The sequence below is a fragment of the Ananas comosus genome, linkage group 5 (assembly GCF_001540865.1).
Source record: "Ananas comosus cultivar F153 linkage group 5, ASM154086v1, whole genome shotgun sequence".
Lineage (NCBI taxonomy): Eukaryota > Viridiplantae > Streptophyta > Magnoliopsida > Poales > Bromeliaceae > Ananas > Ananas comosus.
The window spans coordinates 2,740,979-2,759,225 of NC_033625.1; the positions used below are offsets into that span (position 1 = coordinate 2,740,979).

General features: G+C 39.7%; 3 protein-coding genes across 4 annotated transcripts; 1 reads left to right on the forward strand and 2 right to left on the reverse strand.

Annotated features, from left to right (window-relative positions):
* Positions 1,309 to 3,947, forward strand: LOC109710912 (abscisic acid receptor PYL8-like). Its single transcript, XM_020233722.1, has 3 exons — positions 1,309 to 1,663; positions 2,482 to 2,697; positions 3,316 to 3,947. Exons 1-3 carry the CDS (start codon positions 1,418 to 1,420, stop codon positions 3,529 to 3,531), a joined length of 678 nt encoding a protein of 225 aa, XP_020089311.1. The 5' UTR covers positions 1,309 to 1,417; the 3' UTR covers positions 3,532 to 3,947.
* On the reverse strand, positions 11,235 to 12,991 carry LOC109710079. The gene is made up of 3 exons (XM_020232498.1): positions 12,626 to 12,991; positions 12,277 to 12,525; positions 11,235 to 12,015 (listed from the first exon to the last, which is right to left on the reverse strand). The coding sequence occupies exons 1-3, from the start codon at positions 12,989 to 12,991 to the stop codon at positions 11,641 to 11,643; spliced, it is 990 nt and encodes a 329-aa protein (XP_020088087.1). The 3' UTR covers positions 11,235 to 11,640.
* Positions 14,376 to 18,017, reverse strand: LOC109710093 (transcription factor SPEECHLESS). 2 transcript variants are annotated; one of them, XM_020232526.1, is made up of 3 exons: positions 17,127 to 18,017; positions 16,501 to 17,031; positions 14,376 to 15,115 (listed from the first exon to the last, which is right to left on the reverse strand). In XM_020232526.1, the coding sequence occupies exons 1-3, from the start codon at positions 17,556 to 17,558 to the stop codon at positions 15,050 to 15,052; spliced, it is 1,029 nt and encodes a 342-aa protein (XP_020088115.1). In that variant the 5' UTR covers positions 17,559 to 18,017; the 3' UTR covers positions 14,376 to 15,049. The 2 variants fall into 2 exon arrangements, with proteins under 2 accessions (XP_020088115.1, XP_020088114.1); XM_020232525.1 differs by lacking the exon at positions 14,376 to 15,115 and having other exon boundaries at positions 15,682 to 17,031.

Consider the following 18,247-nt stretch of genomic DNA (forward strand, 5'->3'; position numbering starts at 1 on the left):
TCGGATAACACTAATAAATTGTTTAACGTTAATGTAATCACCTCTCTACATTTTTATCCAATATGCGCACAGTTGAATGGATATACTCTCTCTCGGGTCGAAAGTCAAAAAGCGTCATCCGTTCACGCGGTTATGAATCTCTTCCGTGGGTGTTAGGTTCTACCAAAAACCATAAAAAAAAATAACCTATAAAATTTACCAAAATATTTTTTGTTTTAATTAATTTTTATTTTTTACATAAAATTGTAGAATATATATATATATATATATATATATATATAATGATTTGAGTTTTTTAATTTCTTTTTATGTTAATTAATGTATTAAAAAATTTATTATATTTTGGACAGTAGGTGTGAATTAATCAAAAGCATGGGCATTATATGCTTACAAATGCTTCAAATTGAGCGTTTGTTTGTTTTTTTGTTCGTTCTATTTTCAACAGCTTCGTGTTGCACGCTTCCCCGGGCGGGGGCCCAATCAATTAAGAGTCCGCACACCCTAAACCCGAATTGCAAAATGAAATAATAAATGCGGTCCGATAAAATTGCGCCACGTGGGTCGTCTTGGGCCGTCGATCTTGCCGGATGGTGCGGTCACGAAACTTGTGGCTCTCAGGTCCGTTGCTGTCAACCTTCCGTGTAACTCCCGGGGTCAAACAAGACGTGATATGTAACCGCTGCACCCAACAATCTCACCAATAATTCGCAAATTAAAAAAAAAGGCGCATAAAAATAAAAACAATTTGGACGCACTCTTCTCCGTTTTCTTTTTTTTCGTTAAAAGAGTCTAGTGTCTTCTGTACTGGTGCGGTTCCAAATCCGACCACCAAGTTGCAATAAAATTACGGAGTTGCCACTGCCTCTTTCACCTTTTTAGAGTTTATCCTCTCGGTGGTGGCTCCTCCAATCAGAGAACACCAAAAAATTTATTGCATGAACCTGGACCTCCACGTCATCCAAAATCTCCTTACGTAAGAAGTCAAAAGCGCAGAACGACCTCTACCACTACGATTTAGAGCAGTTAGATGATACTTCTATTAATAATTATTTAGATAGTATAGATTATATCTATTTTATTATGGTATCGAATACGTGAATGCACGAGGTGTGGCGCGTAATTTATGGTTTGTGTAACGGCACTTATGTGGATTGTTGTAGGTAATGAAACAGGGGGCGTAAAGAAAAGGAGAGGTGAGAGAAGGTTTGGGGGCGGAGCTAAAATGCTGGTGGAGGGGTCCACCCCCACTACCCCCGGATATTTTATATCGTTTTTTCGAGTGGTGATGGTGAAGAGGGTTAGAGGAGCTCTTACGCACATACACACACGAGAGAGATAGAGATAGAGAGAGAGAGAGAGAGAGAGGGGTGGTTTTTAGGCTTATAATAATATACGGAGGAGAAGGGTTAGGGAAGCAATGGTGGAGATGAACGGAGGGGTCGGGGTGAGGGCGAGGAGCTGCGGCGGCGGCGGGGGTGGCGAGGGGTGTTGGAGGCTCGTCGACGAGCTGAGCAGCAGCCGCGGCGGAAGTAGCTGTGCGGCGGCGGCGGCGGCGGCGGCGGCGGCGGAGTCGGAGTACGTGCGGCGGTTCCACCGCCACGAGCTCAGAGAGAACCAGTGTAGCTCTACGCTCTTCAAGCACATCAAAGCCCCCGTTCACCTCGTGAGATGCTCCTCTTCTCTCCCAAATCGGATCAATTTGGTTCTTCGGTTTTGGATTCAAAAGTTTCAAATTGTGATGCGATTTTGGGAAGGTTTTCGGTTGGTTTGTAATTGGGGCTTTTTACGCTGTCTAATTATGGAGTTTAATGTGACTGATGATGATTGGGTTGAAACTTCTACGTTCGAGTACGTCTTCACCTTGAAAGATGTCTTCGTCCGCTCTCTTTCTTAAATAATTAAAAAGAAAATTCACGTTTTGATATGAGTTTTTTGAGGATTTGATTGATTGGCTACTTAGTTTTTATGTTTGTCCTTGTTTCTGGAGTTTATCATTGGAAAGATCGCTTTTTGGGACTTTTGGAGCAAAGTTTCTTTCTCAATTGCCTCTCTTTACTTCTCCCTTCTATTCTCCCATGCTTATCAATTTTTGTGTGGAATTATGGTTGGCCACTTGGGTTTTTATGTTTTTCCTTGTTTTCTGGAGTTGATTAGTGGAAAAATCGCTTTTTTTTTTTAGGTTAAGATGTGATTTTTGAAGCTTCTTAATTACCTTTCTACAATTGTTCCTTTCATTCCCCTATATTTACTTTCCTTGAATTTTTTGTGGACTTGGGTTTAATGCTCGCCCTTGAAGCTGATAATGTGAAAGATCACTGTTTTTTCGTAGTTTGTGAAGTGATTTGGGTTGTTAATTCCCTCTTTTTTTTTTGTTGTCTCTCTAACTCAACACTAGCAATCTTTTTATTATGTTCTTAAAGGGAGAAAAAAAAAAAAAAGAAAACAAATCTAAAATCTAATGCTTTGATGATTGAATTGAAGGTTTGGTCTCTGGTGAGGAGGTTTGATCAGCCTCAGAAGTACAAGCCCTTTGTGAGTAGATGCGTGGTGCGAGGCGATCTGGAGATCGGGAGCGTGCGGGAAGTCGACGTTAAATCCGGCCTCCCCGCGACTACGAGCACCGAAAGATTGGAACTTCTTGATGACAATGAACACATTCTCAGCATCAAGATCGTTGGAGGGGATCATAGGCTCAAGGTATATAGCCTTCTCCTAATTTCCCCCCCTTTTGAAAACCTATCCCTATGTTATTGCTCTTCCTTTGTCTCAGTAGCAAGCTTTTTTTCTTCATCAGATTGCATTAGAAGATGTATATCTCATATTCCTGTTGGTTATGATTAGTCCGCAAAACTCCGTGAGCTATGTAGTTTATGTTGGACGAAAACCTATCCCTAATGCTATGTTTTTGTGCTGCATGTTGTGTATATGTTGTATCGATTCCATGCACCGCCATATGTTCATTCGAAAAGATTATAGTTTCATTAATCCACAATTTGTTAATTCTTTTTTGATTATCTGGGTCTTTGATTCCAGTGAAAAAGCAGTGTGGTTTTCACAGTGGATGGATAAAGTTTGATAGCATCAAATTGTCCAGGCAACAAATATCTCTGTTTTATTTACTAAAAGTGTCAAGGTGCATTAAACATGGCAACTTCCTCTTTGCCATTCTTCTCCTGTGAATTCACACTGTGGAACTTGTGTTCATTGTGTTGCTTGTTCTGCTTACATAAGAGGGGCCAATTCCATTTACATGTGCATAAATAATGCTTCAATGAATCAATCATCCTCTTCTGATGTGTTTATCGACAATGCCAGAACTACTCGTCGGTCCTATCCGTCCATCCGGAGACCATCGACGGGCGGCCCGGGACGCTGGTGATCGAGTCCTTCGTGGTGGACGTGCCCGATGGTAACACCAAGGACGAGACGTGCTTCTTCGTGGAGGCTTTCATCAAGTGCAACCTCAAATCCCTAGCCGACGTATCCGAGCGCCTAGCAGTTCAGGATCAGACCGACCCAATCGGATGGTAATAAACCGGTTTGACCAGCGGATCGATCTATTTGAATCGCCGTGAATAAAAGCTTGGAAGGTTCGCCGAAAAGCTGAGTAGTTTGAGGAGAGTGGTGGTAATCTGGATTAGGCTACTGCTCTCTTTCCTCCCTTGTGCAGTCACTTGCTTGACCATAATTGTAGTGACCCACCAAACTCGAGAGTAGTACCTTTTCTTTGTTATCCTGAGAAACTTTTGCTAGGGTTTTAAGGGGCTTCTTTTATAGGTAGCTGCTTCTTACTCTAGTTTAGTGTACTGCAGGAGTTTGTGTTAATGTGTGTAAATATACTCCATGCCCCAAAACTTGTGATTGTATGGTTTTGGTGACTTATAAAAGACAATTTTACCTCAAGTCACAACCTTTATTGTATTAGATACAGTGAGATACTCTTGGAACTCAGGTTTTCCTTTTTTTACACTTTTATTTTTATGCTAAATTACAGAAAAATCTAATCTTCTGTAAATATTTGTTTTTTTTTTTTCTAACTTAGAAAATTTATATTTTATCTCTTGAAATTTTAGAAATATTTTAAATAAATTACGGTATTAATAGAGAAGGCGAAATGACTAATTTGTTTTTACTTGTTTTATTAAAAAAAGTAATATTTAATATATTTTTGTATTTTTAAAAGTATTTTAGGTATAAATTAAAAAAATGAACAGAATGGTGATAGAATTTTGACGGCATGGGATTAAATGTATCAATTTAAAATTTTAAAAAAGTAAAATTTAGGTTTTAAAAAGTTAGAAAAAAAAATATATAAAATAGAGATATTTGCACAGCAGTTTTCTATATTTTAGCTTTTCTTTTTTTGTTCTTACCCATCTTTTCTAGAATTGAATTCAAACAAATAGCCATTGTCGTCTTATCAAAGAATATATGTATATGTATATATACATTTTAGCTTTTCTTTTTTTAGTTCTTATCCATCTCTTCATAAATTGAATTCAAACAAATAGCCATTGTCGTCTTATTAATGAATATATGTATATGTATATATGTATATATTCGGCTGGGATACTATCGATAGCACCAAGAATTTAGTACTATCGAATTTTTCACCGTTAAATTTAATCCTTTAATTATTTTTACCCGTTAGATTATACTATTCAACCAACCACTCACTCAACCCTAGAAAACCCACATCATTCTAACCACACATTTTTCAATCCAAGAATTAAAAAACTAATAGTACCAATAGCTCGTGCTATTAATAGTATTCATATATAAAGAGAGAGAGAGAGAGAGAGAGAGAGAGAGAGAGTGAGAGTGAGAGAGTAAAATTGTGGATTAGATTTCTAAAAAAAAATGGTATCTAAATGTTGACTCCTGGATATATTGCTTATTTGCACGAAAAAAAAAAACCATACCAAATATATCAACTTGGCAGCAGAATCCGTGCGCTTTCACACATCTCCAGTGGTATGTATGCATACAAAAATAAAAAAGAAAAAAGAACCAAAAGTCCAAAAAAAAAGAAAAAAGAGAGACACTGTACAATGGAATCTCCCTAAGCTCCGTTACAAACAATAACATACAGTCGGAGCCAAATGGATCGGTGCTCTATTGTGCTTCTTTTCTTTCATGAATTGTCCCCACATATATATAGGGGATGATGATAAAGTAAACAGCAACTAATGGTATGTGGGGGAATTGATAGGTGGGGGATTCAGGTTCCTCTGGTTCACAATGAAGAGAGAAATGGGGGCAGGTGCATTGCGCTTATCATTACTCAGTAGTGGTGCTCACTAAGTACTATCTCTGTTGTGAAGGATATGTGGTGAGAGCATATTCTGAGCTTGGGAAAGAGATGGCTTGCAAAAAGACCATCCAAAGCAAGTGGCCAATATCATATTATGAGGTTGGCTACAGTGCACCCCATTATCCATGGGTCTACAAAGTTTCTTTTTTTTTTGTTTTTTTGGGTATACAGAGTGTAACTAATGACCGCTCTGAAAAAAACAATTGGTGGGATAAAAAGGGTTTGGATTCTGTATCACTGCGCGCTTTCCGGCTTACTTATATCAGATGGCCTAGATACGTTCCCTCTCACATAAATGGTGCAATCTCCTTCTGAGTTTGATTTTTTCTGCGCATGGAGTTGCTTCTAATGGCTAACTATGATCGAAGAGTGAAAAGAAAAATGGAAAAAAAAAAAAGAAGTTTGATGAATGGTAGATAGGAGAAAACTAGGACAAAAATCGGTATGCGAAGTGTGAAATGCATGGATTGGATTTTGACCAAACTGCAATTCTTTTGTCCTAATCATAGAAGAACCCAGAAGTAGAAAGAGTTCCTCAAAGCTATGTTTGACAAACTCTATAATTCCCTTGTGTGGTACAAATTCTTTGATAAGAAACTTTAGAAACAATCCTTCAAATGTGTGCTTGACCCCCCATCATTGTCACTTTAAGAGAAGGATAACGAAAGAGAGCCAACTTTTAACAAGCCGTTATGAAGGATGCTTTTGAAAGTTTGGGATGTATGAGGATCCGACTCTTTTCACTTAAACAAAAGGTCCCGACCCACTGCGGCACGACGGGTTCATCTAATCCACAGCATCGAGGCATGAGTCCGGTCCACTTGGTTAATAGGCCCGACATATTCAGCTCTGGACTCACGAGCACCCATAAACAGCCCAATCTAAAAGATTGGAAGAGTTATTTCATAGCTTAAGAGGAATATACCAGTATTTATCCCAAGTCAAAATATAAGGCCGATCCGTCGTCGAGCATCAAAATAATGGGTGTAGTCATTTGCTCACATGGTTTGACAATATAAGCACTACTGTATTCTCAAATCCAAGTCTACTAATCTGGCTACATACAGATACTCCACTCAATCTGCACGGACTTATTTGCGTACAAGAGACTTGGAAAGAAATAAACATGAATTAAGATGAAAAGGAAAAACACTATAATTTATAGATCGTAACAATTTGATTCAAATCTTGAGCTAGATCATAGCTCTTCGAATCATACAAGTTACATAAGATCCGTGAAGATACATATTCAAGTTTTGTATCAAAAACCTGAAAATGAACCCATGTTTTCAGTTTCCTCACATGTAGTAGTCCTTAATAACTGGGATGTGCTGAAGATCCAAAATGATTAACACCATATCTCCAACAGCCCTTTTTAGACTATTTTCTTGCATGGACTTGATCAAGAAGTATAAACAAACTATGGCTATACATTGTGAACATTATACACCGTATGCTATCCCCTTTTCAATACAATTTGCTCAAACCCGCCTCTCTAAACTCCTTGAACCTTTTGTCAATCTGCCATACCTTATAAGTAAACTTGCGTAATGCTCGGAAAGGACAACTCTCATATTTTGTTTTTTTTTTTCCCTTCTAGTGTAGAATCTTTGTAAGTCCTAATTTGGTGTAAACTCGTAAAATTTCTCTTTGTAAGCAACCTCGGGCATTTAAACCAATATTAAAGAGCTGTTTAGATGTCAGAATAAGTTTATGGTGGCAATTGTAGGCATAGAAGTTTGACTCGGATGATTTTCAATGGAAAGTATGAACTCTTCTATCATGACGTGCACACAACTAATCTTTCGAATTATCAAATACACAAAAGACATACGCAACTACAACACATTACCAAAAGTCAAAAGGAAAGAAACATTATAACGATGCAGTTAATATGTCGTTGTTGATTCGGTGGAACTAAGTTTTTACTGCGTAAGAAACTTAATTTTGAAAAATTCAAAATTTCAAGATCACCAGCCATTTGAATCATTTGCACTCTGTCAAATGGAGCAAAGAATCTAAGCACCCATTTTATTCTACAGTGTATGGCAAAGCCATCTTGTACATACAAGCATACATACGAACGTACATCATATAGCAGTGCACAACAGTAAGGAAACACAGCCAACAAAGTATAAGAGATCACAACAACAAGTCAACAACACATACGTGTACATATACATACGCATACGTAAAAACCTACATACTGTAACAACTCGCGTACCTATAGAGTGCGACATGTCCCTGATCTCCCCAGTCGAATCGAGACCATTCCACAAAACCGCCTTAGGCCTAAAAGCGGTTTAGGAAGTCCCAAAACCGCTTCATAAAACCGATTTTCTCTGCTTCGTCCTGTTCATGGCGGTGGTGGTGGTGGTGGTGGAAGCGACGGAGATGATGCTTCTTCTTATTCTTCTTGCAGTTCCTCTTCCTCTTCTCCATCCTCTCTATCTTCTCCTCCTCATCGTCGTCCGAATCCGAATCCGAATCCGAATCGCCCTCTCTCTTCTCGATCTTCTCCTCCTCCTCCGTCGGCTTCTCCTCCTCCCCCTCCTCCTTCACCAATCCCTTCTCCTCGCTCGATCGCAGCGGGATCCGATCCCCGGGGAGCCCGACCGCGTCGGCACCGAGGGCGATCTCCATCGTGCGCATGCGGTGGCGGCGGTGGCCGTGGAAGTGGCGGAAGTGGTGGCGGTGGTGGTTGATCGGGCGGCGGAGGGAGAAGTCGATGTGGCGGAGGATGTCGCCGGCGGGGAGGGCTCCATCGCCGATTTGGTTGATCGGGTAGACGTGGACCGTCGGATCTACGGTTTCGGAGGGTTCGGGGTCGGCGTCGGTGGAGGTTTCCGACGAGGTGGTGGCGGCGGCGGCGGTGGTGGTGGGTTCGGCGGAGAGGCGAGCGTGGGAGAGGACGAAGAGGGAGAGGATAACGGCGAGGATAACGGCAACGCGCGCCATCGCTGGGGTTTGGGAACGGGACGGGGTCTGAGGACAACGAAAGGGGCAGTTGGGGATTTGTAGTGGGGAACGGGCGCACGAGTCAACGGGCGTGGGGATTCAAGGGATCCTTAGACGAATCGCGGCCGTTGGATGGCTCAAACGAACGGTGATGGATGCATAAGCGGCGTTGGAGGCCATGGAGAAACATTACCAGCGCCACGTCGTGCACGTGGCATCTATGCATTGGTGTTCATAGTCATTGCGATTCGCGGATTGGTTTTGAAGTAGTACGTGGCTAATTACAAGGCTAAACTATGCTAAATTACAAAAGTCCTCGCATTTTAAGTTGTAAAGCCTTACTCAACTTAAATACAAAATTTTATAAACATGATTTAGCTTAAGTTAAAATTATAATAAACTGTCTAGTAAACTTTCCAATTCAATAGATAAAAATTTTAAATAGACGAGTTAGGTGCCATAATAACTAATAAAGGAGCATTCTTTAACTCGATCAATGGTTGATCGATTATTATCTAATCGAATATTGACCGAATATTGATACACAAATTTTTGTACCGAACCTTTGAGTTCGTAATTCGTAATTTTATGCAGAGAAATACTTAAGACGGAGGCTAAGATGGGAGGGTGATTTTTCTATCCGAGCCTCGCAGTAATCGCCACCGACTACTCGGTCTGCAGAGGATTAATTTGCCCCGCAAGCGTGCGCATGAATCAAAGTTTGCGAAAACGTCATTAGTTGCGTCACCCCTGTAGAATTTTGTTGTGACAGATATACTAATCAAGAGACCACTCTATAGTATACTAATTATTATAAAGATGGTAATGAGTAATTAATGATACCAGATCTGTGAATAGGCAGTACACCAGATATACGAATGTATCGTTCAGTGTTTGCATCTGGTGAAGGTCTGGTTGGAAAGTCAAAGTGGAACCTTCCTTTCAATTCTCTTTCAACTATATATGATGCATGGTTGTTGGAGTTCACATCTTGATCATAGAATAATTGATACAGATGCTCATCACATTATTTCTGATTGTTCCGTGTTGCCCGAATCACGCCTCTTGCAGCAGATTAGGTTATATTGTATAGTTGATAAAGTTATTCATCACGTTCCTCCATATATTTGGTTTTACTCTTCTTCTTCTTTTTTGTTTGGCAATAGTTTTGCTATAAGTCCCCAACGAAAAATCCTCTAATTTGTGAATGTTGTGGGCATCTTAGATTTATTTTTTTCTTTATCAATCTATAATAAATTTTAATATGCAAACACATTGATAATATATAAAGATATTACTTTTGGGAACATGTGTTACGGTTATTTTTACGCATTTGCAATATTAAAATGCTCAAGCGAAACAAACAGCTAAGAGGTGATCTTAACAACAACAAAAAAAAAACACATATACACGGATGAAGAGCTTACATCAAATGATAGTGTTGACACCATATATAGGAAGCAAATTAAGAGCTCTGGCCAGTGGCAACAGAAGATTCGAATCATTAATTAAACTTTATGATGGTTATCATGGTGACACCAAAAGAATTTACAATAAATTTTGTGAAAATAATTAAGAATAATGTAATGGTATTTATTGTAGAGAGCCTTATACTGGAGAACACTTGCTACACTATATATTCCCTACTTGAGATATTTAAGGTCTGTTTGTTTTACCGTAAGTAAATTTTGGGTTGAAATGAATCTTACGTTGAAATAAAGTTCAAATAAAAATTATTTTTCCTTGTTGTTTATTTGAATAGTTATGGAAAGTGAAGCTTCTCCAATTTTATTGTTTGTTCAGCAGGAAGTGTAAAATTATAATTTATAAATATAAATAGTAAATAACTCAGATAAATAATTAATTATAATGTACCTATATAATTAAAAATATGTAATCTAAGACAAGTAAATTATTTTTTTATTCATACATAAATTATAATAATAATACAATAATAAAAACATAGAGCCAAAAAAAAAAAATTAATACTCAACTAATCAATTTTTATTATATTTTAGATATACAAACTAAATGAAAGAAATACTAAAACTTATGTAGTTAATTTTCACCACATTTTAAATATGTAAACTAAATAAAATAATTATTAATACCTAATCAAATATATTTAAATATAGGTATCTATTGTATTATTTGATTATCTTTTTCTCACCTCTCTTCACGGTAATTGATTTCGGCCCATGGACGGGCCGAAGTTAATAACGTTGTTTTAGGTAATTCAAATTTCGATTGTATTATTATTGCGACAAATTAAATAATGAGAGTGACAGTTTAAGATAAAAAATGACTTCCCTTCTCTCCACCTACATCCGATTACCTGCTAGAGGAGCGAACATAGTTGACAGATGGACCTAATGTGCTGAAATGGGCCAGGCCGGGCTGGGCTGCAACCCAGCCATTCATCCGTTAGAACCAGGATTGGGCTTACCCTTTATTGGGCCTGCCCATCTAGTGACCGCAATGGTTATTACGATATGACACGTGTGGTACCAAAATAAGTGTCTCAAAATAGGATATTTTTAAAAGCCTTCGTGTCACTCATCACGTGTAGAAAAGGAAACGTAGTATGCTATTTAGTTTTTAAAATAATAAATTTAATTAAAAATATAAATTTCAAATTTCAAATTTTAGATACTATTTTTTTTTTTTTTGGCAGTGCTCTTATGCAATTTATTAAAATAGGGTTCGATTACAACAAAAAAAATTAGTTTTGCGGAAAGAGAAAAGCACAGCCCTATAGAGAGGATGGAAGTTAATCTCAAAACTACATAGGAGGAGATAAAGAGGGAAAAGGGAAAAGGAGAAAGGGAAAGGGGAAGCGAAAGGTTTGCAGGTACTAAACTTACTGTGACATTCACACTGTTGCTTTCATTGTCCTATAAAATGAAACGTTTCTACGTAAAGCATCGCTTTATTCTGTATGTATCTGGTAATAGTTTTTTCTTCTTCTCTTTTTCCGTTTGCGCATTTTATATCATAGTGCTAAACAGTTGTAAAATGTTGAAACAACTACGAAATGAGCAAAATATAGAATCAGAAACTCCGATTAAAAGCGCCTGTTACATGTTCGATGTAATGCGTGCATAAAATTTCTTCAAGTTAAAGCTTAAACTGATATGTCAACATGTTTGTTCCAGTCCCGCACGACTGAAACGAGTATTTTCACCGTCTAAATGAGTATATATCTAAAAAGTAGTTGGAACTATCTGAACTAGTTGACATCATTTTGATGATTGAATCTCTAAACGATCTTACATGACGACCGAAGGATACAAAGTGGCAAAGGGACGAAAATCAAAAGCAATCGAAAATGTTCCGACAAATAGTCCAGAATCATACGACGCACATCTTCAATCTTGGCTACCACCGTGAACAAGAACATCCTTGTAGGGTGTCGGAAGCTGCCCCGGCGCGTCCGAAGGCGAAGGCGTGGGCACCGGTGCAGGGGCCGGCCGCACCTCGGGCCGCGCTTGCTGTCGCGCTTCCTCCCTATCATTCTTCCTCCTGCTTTGTTCCAACCCGGTCTTTCTCCTGCCACCTTCTTCTAAGATGAGGGGAACTTGGCTTTCCCTCTGGCTCCCTAGCCTCTCCTGCGCACCTCCGCGGAGCTTCTCGAGCCTCGTCCCCTCCATCTGCTGCATCTTGAACACTTTAACCAGATTTAAGAGTCCGCCGACGAAGAACAGTATGCTTCCAGATAAACACAGCCATACCCACTTCTTCCCCTGCATTTGTAAGAATTGCTAACACATAACAAAAAGATCAAGTTGACATTGTCGTAACTGCGATTAAGTTACGCCAATGCTTTGGCTATTTATTATAATTGCAATTGTGAGTGGGGTATAATAGCATTACTGCAAATCATGTAAGGAAATTTGCTGATAAACGGAAACAGATCAGTTTCTTCAATCAGCAGAATCAAATAGCAGAGGTTGCGGTCAAGGTATGTAATCAAACGCTTAACCGCACCGCATTCGATCACTCACTAGTATCTTGAAGCTGTAATCGACCGACCCGTAGATGTCGTTCCGGTTAACGATCCCTGCGACCAAGAAGAGCAAGCTGCCTATCAGCAGCGGAACCTGGACGCACTTCTGCAGGATCTGGACGTGGCCGTCGGCTCGCTCGTAGATCTGGCAGATGTTGTGGATCGAACCCAGGACCCAAAATACCGGCCCTGCGATCAGTAGATTCAGCCCATGCTTCTCTAACCTGTACTTGTACCCTCTCTCCATCTGCAACCCTCCAAATTTGCCAAATTTTCAGTTCAAAAGAAGACCATGATTACCAGCATTACGAATTGGGCAAATAACGCAATCATCCAAATTAACCAACCTGGATCTCGAAGAAGAGAGCGGCAACGAAGGTGAGCACGGTTCCAACGACGTACACGACCGGCACCGCAAACTCGACGAGCGCGAGCTGCGGGTCGAGCTCGAACAACTCGAAGCGGCAGTCGAAGCCGGCGAGGTGGGCGGCGAGATCGTGGGCGTTGACGGCGGCGACGAGGAGGAGCGCGATGAGGACGAGGGCGAGGCCCGACTTGTCGTGGAGCTGGTTGTGCGACAGCTGTGCAGAGAAGCCGCCGACGAGGAGTACGGCAGCGAGGAGATATAGCCCCGCGTTGATGTACTCCCACCGGTTGCGCCCCGGGCAGGGGCCGTAGGTTCGGATCTCGCGGGCCGTCGCGAGCTTCACCATGGCTTGTTGCTGCTGCTGCTGTTGTGAAATGATGGTATATAGTAGTGATGAACTGTGTATCAATAAAAAATGGCTAGTTATTATTTTATTATTAGCTGAAATGGAGAAAGTTGGAGGAGCTGAAGATGAGTATGCTTTGGGGGAGTGGGGCTGGGTGTGGAGAGGTGGAGCGGGAAAAGAGGGAGAGAAGGAGAAGCGTCGAGAGAGAGTCGGTACGTGGCCTCGTGCATGGGGATACAGGTGGTTTGACTACGTCGTGGGACTGATGAGTGGCTCATCTAGAAACAAGCCCTGTAAGATATGTGGGATTTGGATTTTTCACACTCGAACGTGTAAAAGCCCAAGTTTCTAAACTTCTTTTACTGGAGCACCCTCAGAAGCTGAGCTGGTGGAGACAGGGGCCTGCAGAATGGCTAAAAGTTAAGAGCAGGTATGATACCAGAGCAGAACTTACCAAGTGGCTAGAGTTGATTAAGAAATGAGTTTCCATGGCGCCAAAGCAGTATGCATGATGATTCATTCACTTACGACTGCAAAGTAAAGGACCGCGGTTATATAATAATAATATATAATAATCAGTTGGAATTGAGCTTCTATACTTTTAAAAATATTAAGTCATTAGTACTTATAGATTTTGTATTCTAAGATTAAAGAATGTGCGGTTATGATGATAGTAACCTTCTAGGATTGAGTTAACAGGTGATTGATTGAATAGTATGATCTACTATGAAAAAATAGTCAAAGAGGTAAATTGATGACAGAAAACTTATAAGCACTAATACTTTATGTTTTTACGAGCACCACAATTGAACTCTAATTGTTTGTTTCCAAGAGCATACACTAACAAATCATTCAGAAGCTTGGCGAGGTTATAGACTTCTTCATGGGCCCAGACCGGGCCGAATTTAATAAGCCCTGATTCGGCCTGATGGTAGTTACATAATGCCAACCCGACCCGGTCCATAAGACCGGCTAAGGCCCGCCACAGGAAATGCTTCCCCAAATCGAGGGTGACTCGTTGATGGGTTCTTCAATTTCGCATATATATATATATATATATAAATAAATATATATAAAAGAACACTTTAGTAGTTGTCATCATTGGTAAGTTTCTTATGAACTCGGCATCTTTTTTCTTTTCTTTCTTTTTTTTTTGACAATGCATTTGGTTCCATGTTTAGAAATGAGTTAAGTAAATAATTGGAGCTTTACGATGTTATATCTTGGAACAAGTTTGCGGTTTACATATATTTTTTCTAGTGAATTCTTAGAAACCTATTACTTGTATCAAACTTTTGGGATAAAGAATTATTTTGGCTATATTTATTTGGACTATGTTCGATGGAATATGAATTGTTTTTAAAAAGCTAAATATACAGCAATTTGTTCCTAGCTAGTTCATAATGGAGATATCAAAAGAGATAGTTCGCTAAACCATCTTACTGTATAGAATGTACAAAATATCCTGCTGCAGAAAGAGGCTTTAATTCCAGTTTTTCGGATAGCTGCTTTTGTTTTGTTTGGGGAGAGAGAAAGGTAGCCTGTTATCCGTCTCGATCATTTTCTTTAAAAATGAATTTAACTAAAAATGTAAAATAATTAGGCTTCGAATTTAAAATTTCGAACCTGTTTCGTTTATTTCTTTTATAAATAAGCTTAGGTGGAAATGTAAAGCAACTAGGCTTCAAACTTGTGACCTTGGGTACCAAACATCAAGCCTTTTATCACTTGCGCTGGTGACGATCTTTTTTTGCTTTTAAGTTGAAACACTTAATCACACACAAAGTTGAAAAGCAAGAATATCTCAATTAATTAGAATAAAATATTAAACTAGCATTACAATTCATTAAATTCCTAAAGTACACAAAGAAAACTCAGAAATAAAGTGTTAAATGAACTACACCTAGGTGAAAGCTACTCATTGTCATGAGTCTAAATTGCACTTGGACTTGGTTGTAGGGGAATCCCATATTCTCTCTTTTCCCTAGCATTTGCATATACTGGGAGTGAGATCCAAACTAGGCCAGTGTTAGAAATTTGCCGATGTTTTCTCGGTAGCTAAGAAAACGTCTGCTGGATTTCTTGCACAAGTTCTTCCGCACTAAGCTCACACTCTATTCCTATCTGTGAAAGATAGTTGAAAGGAAATTAACGACATTAGTAACATGCAACTCTAATGATTCCAACAAATTAAGTAGATTTACAACAAAAACTAAGGAAAAAAAGAAAAAGAAAAAAGAAAGCAACATGAAATGTAACAAAAAGACTTGTGCAGTGCCATGCATGTTAAAAAAAAATGTCATGTTATTGGAAGAGAAAGAGTCGGATGCATAATACATAGATACATACATGCTAAACTGTTTTGTTGGACACTTCAAGAACCAACATTATGTTAATCATTTAACTTTGAAAGCCCGGAAACAATATACACACCTCTGTGATCTTCATTAGTTAATCATTTAATTTTGGCAGTGGCAACTTGCATGCTAGAGCTACAGAACAACATGTCATGACCTATATGTGTATTTATAAACATTCAAGTATCATTCCAGTAAATGAGTTATCTAAAACTTCTAGGTTGCATAAAGTCTACAAAAAACTAACTTATTGCTAGCTGTTCTGTAAATTTACAGCCTAGTAATCATTGAAGTAGCCAAGTTATCAGTATACTGTACATCTGGACTATTATCTCCATTGGGCAACCAAGTTATCATTTATATATTATACACTACTACTACTACACTGCACATCTACTTATCTTAGATTTACTAGGGTTGTTCAGGACTGAGAAGTACATAAACTGAGAAAGTAGACGAAAACAGTAAGTTGAGTAGCTTAAACAGTATATAAATTAAACCCACCACATGCCTAGTGCTCTCTCTCTCTCTCTTTCTCTCTCTCTCTGAAAAGGACGTAGAGATATGTATATATGCTTTGGACCCTCAAGTGTACATGGCAAGTGTTAAATTAATGCACACTAGAGCTATTTATTTGAACCATAACTGTGTGATTGTCTCCTGGGCTTTGGCAGGAATGTTTTCTTGAATGTGGAAATTATAAGGTCATGTTTTTTTTTTGAAAAAAGGAAAAAGGTCATGTTATTATTCATCTCTTGACCAGGAAGGAAGAAAAATTAATAGAAAGGAAAAAAAGATTTTAAAAAGACGAAGAATGATAGAACTAGAATGTATTTTGTGAAAATTACTTAAAAGAAGTAACCCAACTATATAACAAGAAAGTTCAAAAAAAATGATAAATCTTACATTGTAGAAAAGAAGTTATATTTTAGAGTTAGATGAGGAGTCATGTGGTATGGCTCATTACTTGAGGAGTACTACCTTGATTGTTAAAGGCATATAGAAGTAGTTTGTATATATTGTGTGAAAATTCTTTTTAAGTACTTAACCTAACTAACAAGGAAGTTAAGCGACAAACTTTATATATTGCAAAAGAAGAAAGAAGATATATGGAATGTATATACAATAGTTCATTGAGTAACACTTAATTACCTTGATGGTGAATGAGTTGAGCATCGTATCATCAATGGTGCTGATGTTCACATGGAGCACCTCTAGAGCGAGGCTCTCGAGCGCCGCGATTATCTTAACAGCCTGCCCGGGAATCCTATGCGACACCGTCTTGAGGAGAACGTTGGGGCCCGTGAACTTCACCTCCACCTCTGCGACAGGTGACTTCGAGTTCGCTGCGAGGTCGGCCAAAGTGTGCTCCGACGAAGGAGAGGATTCCATAGATGGTAGCATCATAGTGGCTGGTAAGTACAGACCCTGCTGCACAATTCTGGGCTTGTATGGGCTTCCCGGCTGGGGCGTTCGCGGGCTTATCGGCAAGCCCACTCTCGGGCTTAGCGGCGGCGGAAGTGGCCGTGGGCTCACCGAGGGGCGAGGGCTCGAAATGGCGGGTCGCGGGCTGAGCACTTCGCTGTATACTTTCCTCTGCTTCTTGGCTTCTAAGGATTGCAACACTTGTTGCAGCTCCTTGATGTAGTCGACTACTCCTCCTATGATGGATGCTTGATCTCCCTGAGACGACGAAATAGTAAACGGAGTTAATAGTACCATGCAAAAATATACTTTATTGATCTTCGTATCGCGAATTGGTCGGATTCGATCTTAACTCGCTTGACGTAGAAGCACGGCATCAGTGAGCGCAGCACCGTGAGGTGCTCGTTCATCTGCTTCCGCCGGTTGCGCTCCACCGTGATGTGCGACATCTTGTGCTGCCCGCCGTCTTGTGCAGCGGCCACTGCAGCCTCGGATTCCTGGGCAGCCGCTTCAGCGGCCGATGCCTTGTGCTTCTTCCGAGCCGGGTCATTCGCTTCTTCGGCGTCGTCCGTGGTCTCGTGGCGCCGAACACTCGAGAGAAGAGGTTTCTGAGGCACCGCAGAAGCTGCCGCTTTCTCGAACGGGTTGAATGGGGGGACTTCTTTTCTACTGTCTTCCAAAGTTTCCAGCAAGCTGAAGAGGTCGTCCGGAGATGCCGCTCCAGCGAAGTCTGCGGATCTGAACTCCGGGGGATCCTCGAAAAGGTCGGAAATGTTGTCTCTCATATTACCAATGCAACCACGTAAACTGACTATATTAAGTAGCTTAATTTGATAGCTTTATGTGGACCGAGAAGATATATATCCTTCTTTCCCAACGTGGAACAGTGACTGAATATACAATAGAAGGGAGAAAGAGACCGTTGGAGCTTTATGGAAGGGACAGGGAAAGAGAGGGAGAGAGAGAGAAATATAGAAAACGACTTTGTTACGTTGTGAATCTATGGATTGATTTATCTATCTGTCTATTTATATTTATTTAAATTTTGGTGAATTGGAGTGCTCATATGCGTCGGCACTCATGCGGCTTAAATGATAATATGAGCTCTTCGCACCGTACAGAGGTGGCGTGTATGGGTGCAGGTACGCGTAGGAATCAAAAGGGCAACGTCGCATGGCCACAAATATTACTGTTATTATTATTTTTATGATCATTATTAACAGTTTCTTGATCACCCCAGTTAATTGCCCAAAGTGTGTGCATGTATTTGATGTTGATATTTCAATGCATCTACTTAAGGTACTTAGTCGACTGATAATTACTACGATTTGTTCAACCAAACTATAGCAAAATGCCATCCTTTGATTCCTTCTGAGTCCATGATTCTTTCTGTTTCTGCTTTCGCCGGTAATCTTTAACATAGCATATATGCGGTGAAAAAAAAAGAAAAATAAATAAATTTACACATTGTTTC